Here is a 13,632-nt window from a genome sequence, read left to right as displayed (position 1 = left end):
TAAGTTACTTACGAGAATTTATCAGAAGTACTGGATAACAACTTCTACCTGATAAGTTTGAGTGTTCTCATTAATCAAGTGATGGATAATGTATGGATATTATAGGGAGAAGTTAAAGTTAATCAGTTCTGGGAGGTAAAGGGTTAAACCTTACTGTGACAAGAGGACAAAACAGAAAGTATGGGGTCAACTTAGAAGCCTTATTCAAGTTTACTAGATAATTGGGACAATATAAGTCATGGTCTAAAATTGTACATAATTAGCTTTCTCAATTCTTATATGTATTTATTTCAAGTATCATCAAATCTTATTTAATTACAGGACATGGAAAAGCCCTTTCTGCTTCCCCCCCTCTGCCCTTCAAAACAATTCTGACCAAAACAGAGCCTGGAAAACAAAAAAAAAGCAAATCAAAGCAAAACAAAACAATACTAGCATTGACAACCAGCACATGCTAACAAAAAAAACACAACGAACAAAAAAACAAAACAAAACAAAACAAAAATAACCCCTTCCAAGTAAATTCAAAGGAATGTTCATCCAGAAAGAAGTTTACACACATTTTTTTATCAGTAGGCGGTCATATGGTTTTAGGATAGGAAAGGAAAATTTGTATAAAGGAAACAAAGTTTGTGGTCAAGAAATTGGGCACATCAGTCGAAGAATGCTCTTCTGGTGTTTGCACCAAATAAAGTCTCCCTAATCTCTGGCATCATCTGCAATAACAATGAAAGAAACATTTAAACAATTTTGTCACTATTACTGATAAATGCATGTAAAAATAATTAACTCATATGCTACTTCAATATAGGATATAATTACACACCTGTTTACTCATCATTTCAAGGCGGCTCTCTAATGTGTTTACAACTTTAATCCGTCCTTGTTTTGCTAACAATTCAACACCACCCGCACTGCAGTTGAATAGAATAATAATATAAATATATATACAAAATAATTGCATAAAAATTACAAGGTTGGTTTGGATATGTTTACAGCCAGTCTGTGTAGGTGACAGTTCAACATATTTTGATGCAGTTCTAATGTCACAATTCAAAAGTGAGGCAGGATGAGTGCATTGTGCAAACCCACAATTGTCTACTTTGTTCCAGCTTACCATAAAAAAACAGAGATTGTTGCTGTAAGAACCACTATGAATGTCTCTCACCTGGCATAGGGCTGACTTGAAACCTTACAAATTCAGAGTGGTAACACAAGAGCCAGAGAAATCACTATTAAACCCTTCCTTTGACCCCTTAGAGTAACTAGTGTCTAATTTCTCCTTACAATATCACCTGTGAATCACATTACGGTCATGAGAATAAAGGAAATGATCAATCACTAAAACAATCTCAATTTCCCCTCTCGAGTAGGCACCCCCCTTCTCCCTCACTTTTTCAAATAATAGAGATACTAGGAAAACCTATCTCTTTTGCCACCTTATAACTTTTTAAAGCTTCAACTACAGAAGAATCAATACAGAATAACAGTTTGATAATACGCACCCCCTTTGATTAAGCACCCTCCTCTCAATTAGTGACCCTCCTTTTGGCTGAAATTTTAAGTAAGTGCCCGGGTGTGGAAGTATGGTATTTCTAACTGCTCTAGCATCAAACATACTTACCAGTCAGAGCCTAGAAATGTCTGCTCATCAATGCTTAATTCTACACTTTTCTTTGTGGCTTTTTTATATTCCTCAACAGCAGCATCCTTTACATCCTGCATAATTATTAAGATATTATAAAAACTGCAATATTTTAATTTTCATTCCTATTCAATTTTATTACACTGCACTACTAGTCAAGAAGTAAAATTCAGTGTGGTGTTAAAGTATGTTCAAACTTTGTAAAATTTTTATGTTGCATTGCACCAAATAGTGGCTTCATTTTTGTGAAGAAAAATCTATTTTGGCATCAACCAAATGTTTACATTGTTATTTTATAATTCTGGTTGTCATTAAGTCAGTTTCCATTGAAAAAAATCTTACAAAATTATGGATTCAAAATTTGTTGAAAGCAAACACAAACTTGCACTAAAAAAGACCCTTTTCAATGTGCTTACAACCAAGAAGTTCAGACATAACTACTTTTTTCAATGTTTGTGCAAGGCCACATACAATCAAAAATTTTAATAAGGAGTTGAGATTCAGACCCAAATTTGTTATAATTAGATTTGTGGATATATCATAGAAATCCAAAGTTAAAAATACTACCTTCACAGTATCAAGGTCTTGTTGGCGACACCGAATTGACACAGCTGGCTCCAGGAGCTGAAATAATCCCTGAAGAGAAGACATGAAAACACTTACAGTACTCATACCAAGTAATTGCAAACAATTACTATGAAAAAATGACAAAATGTGAGGCAGCCACATTGAAATTTAGTGCCCCTGGTATAATCACTATGTGCGAGGTGATTATAGTGAGATATAATGCAATTATCTACCAATAAGAGTATGCACATCTCTATTCACCTGAGCAATTATACTAATACGAAATGTTAGATGAAGCTAAACTTACTTGTGTTATAAGGCCTTTGACAACTTGCGAATACTGAGTCTTGTCTTGTGTCACCTTACCAAGCTGTTTAACTGCATCATCAAGTATAGCCTGTGAATAACACAGAATAAGACTTATCCACTCAATGGGTTGGCTAAAACAAAACCTATGGATTCCTCTTTTCACCAGAAATTGATAATACAAATAGTAAGAATGACATTTGGATTTTTCTCCCAATCTTTCTCTTTTTCTACTTCAATCTGGATTGTTTTGGAAGTCTCACCCCTTCCACTTCCAAGATTTCATTTATTTTGTAATTCTCCTTCCTGTCTGCTACACAATTTCCATGCAGCAAGTTTGAAGAATTTTGCACCGGATAAACTAATGATTCACTTCTGATGCTTTTCTTTATTCTCACCAATCATCTGCTTGACACTGTATTATCATTGTAAAGTAAAACTCTGTCTTGGTCACTGATGGGAGTTTTAATTTCTGATTTGACCAAATCTTGTCTTCACATTTAAAGTAAGTTTGCAATTACCTTGATATGATCATCCTGTGCCTTGAGGGTCTTCAGTCGTGACTGATTCAACTGATTTGATCTCTGACTAAATATTAACATTGACAAAAAATATGTATGCAAAGATTGTTTTCAATATATATATAAATTAGATATATGTTGTCAAAATTGTGTTATATGTACATGTGATTATATGATACACAATAGATTTTGAGGTAAATTTTCTTTTTGTATGTAAAGATGAAACTTTTCATTTTGTGGATTTTCACATCCAAGTACTAAATTATTCATCAAGGCAAAAGATTCACAACATCAATTATTCAACAACAACAAAAAAAAATCAGCTAAAAAATAAATGTTACAAGATATTGTTCGAGTTTGGCTTGGAGTTTTAAATTTTACTTCTGCTTGGTTAAATAACTATACTACAAAAGGAGCCATAGGTACCAAAAACAAAAAGGCTTCAAGATAAACTGAGCTAAAGATTTTTAATAAAACTAAAAGGCGATCAGCTAACAAGCACTCAACTTTTGTTCTCAATAATCCTGTATAATGATTTTTTTCACTACTGGAAATAAAACTAACAATCTCTTGGAAATTTTGTGATCACAGCAAAAATTTACCTTTTCATTCCTGTTTTATTAAGACATAAATTACTCAGTCCCAACATCTCTCAAAAATCTGATGAAAATGTCTTTAAAAACGTGAACTATAATATACATGTATATCGTATTCCTACTGATAACAATTTAATTACCTACAGTGGCTAAACTACACTTACATTTTCTTTTGCAACTCAACTTGTTTTTCTTTCTTTTCATAAAAAGTCATTATTTTGAGACGCTCCTGCTGTACGAGGCGACCTTTCTCAATATTGAACTCTTCTTCTGCCTAAAAATAGGTAAACGGGACAAAATTGAAGGGGTTGCTTTAACCCTTTACTCCCTAACATCAGTATCCATATTCTCCTTATTACTCTCTAGACATTTCCTGGGGTTCTGACAAGGAGAATTTGCTCAGCAATCAAGAGCTTCTTTAGTTGGTGATCATCTCCTTTATTCTCATGACCTTAATGTTTAATTTAGGGATGATGCTATAAGGAGAAATTAGATGCTAGTCGCTCTTAGGGGTTAAAGGGTTAACCATTCTAGATGATACTTTTCATTCTGGGATTTAAACCAGCACTCCCAAAGCTTTGCTAAGTCAACCAGGATTAGTAGACTTTCCCAGAGAAAAGCACCTTTTTTGATTACTCATTCTTTGAGAAAGCTTCAGACATACCACCCTTTTCTTTGACCAGTATAAAGGCTATAAACTAAGGTTGTAATATGGTGCCAGTAATAGGTAAGCAATGGGTAGATCACGAGGCCATCAACAAGAATAAAAAAGGAAGGGGTACTTAAGAGTACACTGTACCTTTCACCTCTATTTTAATTGATATACTTTTTTTTATAAAACTATTCCTAAAACATGATTTTGCCTTTTGTAGAATGATGACTTATGACATCCACCCTTTGAGCCGATGGAACCATGTAAAGACATGTTAGGACGAGGGGAAGACGAACGAAAGTAAGAATGGAAAGTTTCAAAGCTTAACACAAGAAAAGGATATAACCCTTGTGCTTCATTTCAATTCAGCACAATCACGATCAACGAATACTTAACTGTTGGTCACAAACAAGAAAGCGCCAATTTTTATCCTAGTAGAAAGAGATAACAACTCACAGTGACGTCATTACCAAAAAGGAATCGAACACCGATGAAATGTGTAAGTGTTTCAGCTGATCACACCGGTTCTGGATTATAGGGAGAGTTTAGGCGTTATTATTTAAAGAATAAACGTTTTCATCATCAAGGTACCTTGGCGTCGATTTCCTCGACCTTTTCCTTGGCTTCCTGCTCTATAAATGCCATCATATGTTCGATCTGCAATACAAGCGACTCAGGTGTTTATAACCTTTACTTTAAGGTCGAACTACCGATAACTGCACCTCAGAATAACTCGAACTGTAGGAAAAAGGGATAAACAACGTAGAGACCTACTTGTTTTCGAACTTCAGCGTCGTTAAGGGCCATCCTGATAACTAGTGGAGATGGACCGCACAACTTTAAGATTACTACTGTAAGGCAAGTTGAGAGCAATTTTCTGTCGGCTTCAGGTGTATGCTGGGAAAACAAATTCGACCCAGGCACCTTGCGCTCGGTACGCTCTGTCCTTGAAGTACCTGGGGAGAAAAAAGCTTTCAGCGGCTGCTACATGTTTTGGTCCTTTCAAAAAGGAGAAAATTAAACATGAGAGCATGAAGTAGGACTTGCAAAGTAGACAATTTCTTATCACTGATAAATATTTGCTTTAAGATGCAAAAAAATGAATGAATAATCAATTAATCGAATATGTAATTTTAATTACCTCTAGCTTATTTAAATGGACGGTACTGGAGGTTGGAAAGGATACGACATTTCGAAAATTTTCAACTCCGAATACAGTGCTTCTAGTGTTCTGATCGGTTCACATAACTCCAGTTATCGGCTCTTAGGATCCATCAAATGTTTTTGCTCATGCGCGATTGGTCTACACGTATCACTAAGGGGGATATCCGAGGATATCATCCAAATGATTTTCCTGATGTTCGAACCTTACGTCCGCTACGATAAGTCTTCGTTTAAAATTTAATTCAACAAGAGAGAGAGTTTTATGGCTGTTACAGAAGAAGGGAATATTTGCTTGTTTATAAAGTCGTACCTGAGAACACTCAGACTGTCAGAAGAAACATCCCACGCAGAAAACAGGAAGCTATTCATAAAAATTTTTTCACTCCCGTTGCAAAACATTTAAAGGATAATAAACAGAAGAGCCTTTGTTTTGCGCGAAAATTTGTCTGTTCCTGGAAGCTCGCAGTTTTCCTTAAGCTTCGCTTCCCGGGAATCTGTTCGCATCTTGGAACAGATAATGACCGCAGACAAATATCCGTGTGCATATTTTCGCGCCAAATAGAGGCTACTGTTTATATAGTTCGAGTCACCTTACATGAAAATGTAATGCGCCAACTGTCGCGGAGCTGAAAAAGGGCTCCCTAAATCCAAAAGTTCAGAATTTAGCAAAACTTGATTATTCCATTCGCGCTTGTTGCTACGTGCGTCGTTGGCTATTTACCCTTTCATATCCAGTGGAAATTCATGGAACAATTGTTAGGTACGGCCTCTTATTATTTTGTCAAGGAAAAAAAGTAACTTTTCCTATGAAAAAGTCTATTATCTTCTTTTATTTTTTTTAACTCAGATTTTGGGTTGCGCTTCGCATGGGATACTTTTTCCGTTCGCTCAATCCCTTTTGGTCTTTTAAGCATTTCTACCATTGATTTACAATGTATGTAGATTGCTTATGAGACCAATAAAGTTGATAAGCTGTCAGAATCCTACACAGCCTGCCAAAAGAGGAATTTTTTCTTTCTTTGCTTTTTAACCGGGTTTGCTGAGTCGAGGGCGAAGCGAGTGACAATTTGAACAAGTAGAGACATTTTTCTGCAAAGAATCAAAGGTTTTTTTCTAATGTCGCGGTCATCTCATTTAAAGCCTCTTAAGTCATGAAGAAAATTAACAGTTAAAGAAAAAATTCTCACCCGCCCCAAAGTGCCAAAATAATTTTCTACTTACCGTCTCAACATGTGTTGCTAATTTTATCACCTATACAATTAAAAATTAAATATGCTTTGTTTGACTTTCATACATTACATGAAAATGACTTGAAAGGACAAACACACACATTCTCCCGTGTTACCATAATTTTCCTAATTCGATCTGCAACCTAACTCGCTTTCCTTTATTTTTCGTCAAAAACGGTCGATCGATCAGTTTTGTTCGTGTTTTTAATCATTTTGTTTCGTAAAATAAAGACCATTTCCAAAGAGCAAAAGTAGGAAACCTAGAAATGGTTGACTCGCTATAATGGCCTCGTTTCAACAAAGTAAGCGGTCAGACAACGAGCGATGCATTGTGGAAGTAAGGTGAGGTATTGTTATTGAGAAGTTGACATCGTTGCGTCTCACAGCTGGAGCTTGGGTTGCCTGTGGCTCACAAGGTGCCGCTTCAAAGCAATTAAGTCGTTGTCAGGTTGTCTCTAAGAGACCCGACCCGCTTCTGTTGTAATGCTAGAACGATAGGGCGCAGTATTAGAAAAAATCAGTCATAAAAGGACGCTACAATATACATTTCTGAATATTGATTTTAAAGTGTGTCTGTTTCCAGTACTTCAAATACTTCCCGACACGATCAAGCCCTTCAATAACATTATATCTACTAGAGTTAACCATGTCAAACTAATGCAAAGTGTGTTGCACTCTGTGATCCTTGGATGAGTAACTAATTAAAAGGGTAAGTGTACTATTCAGTATTTGAAGTTTTCAAGTTTCTATTCCTTTTTTCATTTAGAGGCGGAAAGACTGAAATAACTTTTTTGGATGTTAAGTTTTTCCTGTCACACGTTTTGAAATAGCTTTCTCTCGCCTTTCTACTTTGAAGTATCATTAGTCGTGTGTCAAAATAATCTATATTGGAATACATATTGAGTAAACACTTGTGGATTTTATGTAATTGAAAATAAATGTTCTGGCTTCAAAGTAAACGCTGTGTTCGTCAAGCAGAACGAAGAAACAGGTAAGAAAACAGTGAAAAACCTTGCATGCAGACTCAGATAAAACTGAATAAGGTATAAGCTTTGAGTATTTTATTTGAAACTTATTAAGCTTCTGACCTCTATTGCACATTACTGTAAAGCGAATACTAGATTATTTTCAGTCCTACTGAGATACGGCCACGTATAACACTACCCTGTTTGTAAACTTTATGAATTGCGCTATTAATGTTCAGCATACAGAAAATTGGCTTGGCGAGTTTGCTTAGGGAATTTTATCCAGCCTCTCACTTACGGAGCAGTTTCGATTTGTGTGTTCCATTTTTAACAAGTCTTCCATTTTCAAAGCTTTTCATGAATGCTGGTGTGGCCTTATTTCCCAAACAGCCCCGCTGAAATTTTTCTATGCCAATTAAGAGAAGCTCGAGCACACAGTGTTGGAATTGAATAGTCATAGCAGGCAACCTATTTGACTCCACAATAAAACTCCACTCCTTAACTGCTTTAGAAGATATTGTTATTATTTATAACGTTTTATAACGTTTGCAACATTTCAACTGGTTAAAATCAATTCGTTGCATCGTTCAGTCTCAACAGTTGTCTATCAAAATCACTTTTCATCGATCATGGTCGTTGTTCAAAAGGAGGCACAAATTCATTGCTGACGATAGTACTTAAGATCAGCAACCGCTGGAATCTATTTCGTAAACGACACACATTAGTTCTTTTAAGAAAATTTCTAATTTGGATTAGTCTTGGGTCAAATTTACGGCATAAGTATGAGGCGATCAAATGGTATGAAATGGCGTTAGTTTGATGTATTGCAAATCTGCTCTCTCTCGCCAAATAGTTACCTTTTTATAAAACTCTTATCGCCCTCGATACACTACACTTAAGTTAAAAAAAGAGTCTTCAAATACACTTAACACGACGTGATCAAAAGACAAACTCTCATCTCTCAGTGATTAGCACCTCTTTTTCCCTTTCATCAGTCAGACGAATATTAACTCAATTTCATGTAAAACAACTTCAACAGGCTCCAGTTTCTGTATCCAACATTCGTAAGATGGTTTTTTTGAGAAGATTGGTTGGGATTTTTTTGGTATTGCTGGTTTCCGTGATAGAGATTTTTGCTCCTGATCCAGGTAAAACACATATTGCTAATTGAAATTCATAGGGTGGTTAATGGGTCATTGAAAAATAAGAAATAAGTATTTCATATCGTAAAAGTCGTTTTTCCTTTCTTGCTCTATTTTTCTCAATGCCACAAATAGATGTAAAAACCTTGGGAAAATATCTTGTTGATTTTCTAGCTTGACATATGTGGCCACTATAGCAACAGTATTGGTTGCCGTTAAAAAAAAAAAAAAAATGAGAAAAAAAATATTTGTCACATTCACTAAAAAATTAGCTTGTTGATGGTCAGAGTATTTTAAAATGTCATAAACTGTCTAATCTTTTTACGTTATGATCCATTAGGAAAACGTGTTCTGGCGAGACAATCAGACGCCACTTACTCTCCTGGTACCGTGACAAAGAAATTCATCGCCACATATGTTGTTTTGCTGGACAATGGCAATGAAATTGAGTATAGTTATGAGGATGTAACAGCTGTAGTGCATGACACAACTCCCAACTGGACCAGCTTAGGAGATCGCGTGATCACACCGTCACCAAAAGAAAATACGAGCGAGCAATACCTTCTTGGTTTCGTGTCTGATGAGTTTTGTCTAGGAAATGACACGGAAACGTATGAAATTACTTTGGACCGAGGACACATAGTCGAAAACTGCACGCTGAATATGTTGCGTAAACTCCCTTTTTTCTCCTCAATTCGCCAAGGTGATCATACAAATGTCAGTTCGACTGACGTTCTGATATCTGCTACCTCTTTGATTTTTAGACGGGGTCGATTGCCGAAGCGGCCTTACAAGAAAGATTAATGGATTGGAAATTTTACCCTTGAAAAGTTTGGGATACAATTTTCAAGACTCACACTGATCATTTTCATTTAAGAACTAATTGAATTGACATAATGTGGAGAATACTGAACTGCAGGGCCCAGTTGTAAAAAGTGTGGATAACGCTATCCAACGGATAAATCGCTAACTAGCAGATAACTGTTAACCAAAGGTATTGAGAATTTTCCATTGCATAGGATTATCCACCCTTCGAGAAATCATGGCCAGACCTGTGGCTCTACTTAACTGGCATGCTCCATTCTTTTCTCTTGCAGTCGGAGCTCGCGTGTTTGCTCGCGGAAGAGACGACTCTTATTATCGCGGATTCGTGAAAAGAACAAGTTACCATGGAAACATACTATACATAGACGTGCAACTGGACCAGGCGGAATCCATTTCACATCAAGCCAATGACGCAAGAGCCATCATCTTGGATATCATACCATTGTACAGTCACGTGCACGCCACTCAGCGCGTGATTGGCTACTATCCTGGGTACTCAAGTTATCTTCCTGGAACAGTGATCAGACGGAATACAGATTGTTGGAAATCAGCTTACCGTGTCAAATTTGACATGGGGGGACAACGAGATCAGGATTTTCATGAAATTAGAATTCTGCCTCCTTTTGTAAAATTTCTATTTTTTCTGTAAAGGGAAAGCCAAACCCTATTTTTTGCTAAAAGATGGAGGAGACAAATTGAAATTGAACGGAGCAAATTAAAATAACTAGCGTCACAAATGGATTTGATCAGTTATTGGTTCGAAAGCTAACAAAATGCCCGAAGAAGCAACAAGTGGGACATGTCATCCCATGGATAAAAAAAAAAGTAAGCAAATAATGAATAAGAGCATGTGGTAATTCGCAACATCCTTTCTGCGTCACGTTATCGTCACTTTGTTCTTAATTAAGGGATTTCAAATCTCTATGAATAACTGTTTCACAGCGTTCAACCACCCCTTTCCCCGTGAATTATCTTACGCATGCGGAAAACAAAAACGGCCTCATCTTCATCATTCGTGTTATTGAGTCACCAATTTAAAGAAAAAAGAAGAAAGTATTTGAAACATAAATCTTGGAACTGAACGTCACCACCTCAAAAACTTCGTTTATATCACAGATGACAGCCGGTTTTCACAGAGAATCCAAGGGCTTCAAATCGCCGGTGCGTTTATTTTCTCAGTTTTTATCGTGAGAAGCGAAAGTGTTTTGCCTCTATTCTCCTGTGAAGGGATGCAAATTCATCTTAAGTTAGAGCGTACTTTTGTTTGAATGTCGTAAGCCATAAACAAAGTAACCACGACAGCCAATCAAAACGATTACCAATCGTCTCGTACCCACGGTCGTTTCGCACTCAGTCGTTTCGTATCCAGCGAGGGCGATTCGGGCCCAATCGGTTGATTCGTTCCATACCCATACTAATAAAGTATGTTTTTTCATGTTAAGTATTTTACAGTAAGAATGGCCGTTTTTATGCTAAAGACGTAAGCATAAAAACGGCCAATAGAAAAACGAATAAACGAAAAAGGGAGAAAAAAGAAAATCTCACTTACACGAGCTGTTATTGTTAAGAAAGTCAAAATTATAGACAGTAGACTGTTCTATAAAAAAATATCACACTTACCTTGCGCTAAGCAATGATTTAGTGCTCATGTTAAGAAGGTCACATGTATATACAGCAGAATTTTCTTTGTATCTCACTCTGTTGACCCTTCTAATTTGTCGCACACACCAATCGATATCTGTTCACGTGCTCGAATGAATGCGTATTGGGTCGGGTACAATTCGACTAGCGGTTCAGGTACGAATCGACTCAGAGTGGTACGAGTGTACTGAATTTGGGCATGAAACGACTTAAAACGATCGAGGGTACTAAACGACATCAGAACAATGGAATATATCATAAGAAGTCGATGAAAATTCTGAGTAAAAACGTGCGAACAGCTTGCAGCGCTGGAAAACGCATTCTGATCGGCACTGAGAAACGATCTGTCGCGACTTAGTAACATGCAAAGTGTAATAACGAATTTGAATTACAACCTGGCTTCAATAAATATATCATGTATTGTTTCCTTTATAATTCCTCTGCAGCAAAATAATTGGTGTTTATGAAACAAAACGTTGAATGTGAAAATTGAAATTTAATATCGTCAAGGGAAATGGCTGAGGAATAAAGCGAGACGGAGTCCATAACTGAAGAAACATGAAAACATGAATGAAATAAATAACTTAGGGAACACACGGTTAGACGCATAATCAGCGAAGAATCTGTTGAAATTAGATTTTACTATGGATTAAACCAACCTTAAGAAAAAAAAAACAACTCGCTTGTCTTAAAATTTTTTACCATTTCATATATTCTAGAAAAGCGTTGGCTAAATACTCAATTTTCCGGAAAATTATTATTTTCTTATTTTCAATCAATAAGACATACGTATGAGACTCGAATTGAATCAGTATGTCTTTATTCAATACCAAAGAAAATTCCGCCTTAAAGAAATTCGGTAAAATTTGTTTCTGCCCAAAATGAAGACAAAGTATTCATTGTTAAGTCTGCCGATATTGAAAGTAAGGTGTCTCGTGTATTGAAGTTTGGATGAATAAATTATCAAAGCTGCTGTTAACCTAAATGAAATTAAAAACCATATTCGCGCCTAAGTTCGGCACTTGAACAGCACACTCATAATTGAAAGAAATAATTGACTCATAATTAAAATTTGAAAAGTAAACTTTATTGAAAAATAGTAATGTTGACTGAAAACTCTAAAACGTTTGCGGAAAGATTAAGCAACATCCGGTTAAATAGAAACATTTTCGTCAAGGGAAAGACGTTGGTTGCGAAATGAATAATTTTGTAACTTAGAAACCGCAGACTGGAGAGATTTCACTAAGGCTTTTAAAACCATAACCTCTTGTTTGGTGCTAATTGGCACAAAATCCAGCCCATATGGCACATTCTTGACCAATACAAGCGTTTTTCAAACAATAAACTTAAAGCTATTAAATATTTACGATATTTGGACCTATTTTACTGCTTTCCCGTTCTTTTAATTACATTTGTAATTATCTGGAAAGAAAGAAAGCTCTGAGTGTTTTAGCCTGGACTCGCAGGATGCGTCGATATATGATATCAGGAAAGGTAGCCATCAGAGACAGATATTTATGCCTTTGATCCCCTCTGAGTTTCAATGGGCAACAGGTGACTAAAAGGGCACGATAATACCTGACTAACTTTCGTTCGACTGTATTTTCGTAAGATCCTGTTGGCGCGCCGCCGAATGCTTGCTTATCAGTAGCATAATCGTTTTTGGTTCAGTGGGATCGCACCTTTGATCAACAGTTCACAGATATCATGGAAATGAACAATACTAGAAATGTCGCCAGTAATATCCCAAGAAACTTGTCCGGAGATTCGTGTAAAACCGAGATGGAAGGGGTGGCGGAGAAAACGGTCTTTACCGTTGGCTATACAGTGGTCATCTTGGTGTCTCTTGTGGGCAACACTCTGCTTATCAGCACGGTGAAAAGGAACAATCGACTCCATACTATTACTTATCGCCTGATCATAAACTTGGCCGCCGCAGATATACTAGTGACCTTTTGCAACATGCCGGGAAGATTAGCCAGGCATATAACAGGACGGTATCACTGGTTTGACGGTATACCGGGAATTATCGTCTGCAAGGCTGCAAGTTTTATCTCTGATTCAACGGTCTCCTGTTCCATTTTAACACTGACGGCCATCGCATTCGAGCGTTTTTGTCTTGTTACATTTCCTCTCAGGAAGATTGTGACCATCAAGATCGCGAAGTTCATGGTTGTTGCTATCTGGTTGGCGTCCTTCCTCTCTGTATCTCCGCTTCTGTACGCCATGAGCGTCAGGGAAATAAATGGAGTTATCTACTGTTACGAAGATTGGTCGCCTTTGTTTCACCAGGAAACAGCTGCAAAGGTGTACACAGTAATTATGTTTGTGTTCCTCTACGCTTTACCTCTGCTGATCATCTGTGTTTTCTACTCTTGC

The 13,632-nt window shown here is 36.7% G+C and overlaps 3 protein-coding genes across 3 annotated transcripts in view; 2 read left to right on the top strand and 1 right to left on the bottom strand.

The window, feature by feature from the left end:
* Positions 1 to 259: 259 nt before the first annotated feature.
* On the bottom strand, positions 260 to 5,232 carry LOC113673510 (V-type proton ATPase subunit E). The gene is made up of 9 exons (XM_089196641.1): positions 5,062 to 5,232; positions 4,879 to 4,944; positions 3,800 to 3,909; positions 3,040 to 3,106; positions 2,520 to 2,609; positions 2,213 to 2,281; positions 1,625 to 1,719; positions 827 to 914; positions 260 to 716 (listed from the first exon to the last, which is right to left on the bottom strand). Exons 1-9 carry the CDS (start codon positions 5,092 to 5,094, stop codon positions 654 to 656), a joined length of 681 nt encoding a protein of 226 aa, XP_089052767.1. The 5' UTR covers positions 5,095 to 5,232; the 3' UTR covers positions 260 to 653.
* Positions 5,233 to 7,177: 1,945 nt separating this feature from the next.
* Positions 7,178 to 10,481, top strand: LOC113673518 (uncharacterized). Its single transcript, XM_027189936.2, has 4 exons — positions 7,178 to 7,389; positions 8,685 to 8,793; positions 9,128 to 9,490; positions 9,885 to 10,481. Exons 2-4 carry the CDS (start codon positions 8,715 to 8,717, stop codon positions 10,259 to 10,261), a joined length of 819 nt encoding a protein of 272 aa, XP_027045737.2. The 5' UTR covers positions 7,178 to 7,389; positions 8,685 to 8,714; the 3' UTR covers positions 10,262 to 10,481.
* Positions 10,482 to 12,878: 2,397 nt separating this feature from the next.
* LOC113673504 (substance-P receptor) overlaps positions 12,879 to 13,632 on the top strand; it is a 1,110-nt gene continuing 356 nt past the window's right edge. The window contains 1 exon segment of the mRNA XM_027189922.2: positions 12,879 to 13,632. This exon segment is cut by the window's right edge and continues 142 nt beyond it. Within this exon segment, the coding sequence (XP_027045723.2) occupies positions 12,961 to 13,632 (672 nt within the window). The 5' untranslated portion in view covers positions 12,879 to 12,960.

The sequence above is a fragment of the Pocillopora damicornis genome, chromosome 2 (genome assembly GCF_964200805.1).
Source record: "Pocillopora damicornis chromosome 2, jaPocDami1.2, whole genome shotgun sequence".
NCBI lineage: Eukaryota > Metazoa > Cnidaria > Anthozoa > Scleractinia > Pocilloporidae > Pocillopora > Pocillopora damicornis.
The sequence above is the reverse complement of the archived record's forward strand: the minus strand, read 5'-3'. Positions and strand labels throughout refer to the sequence as shown.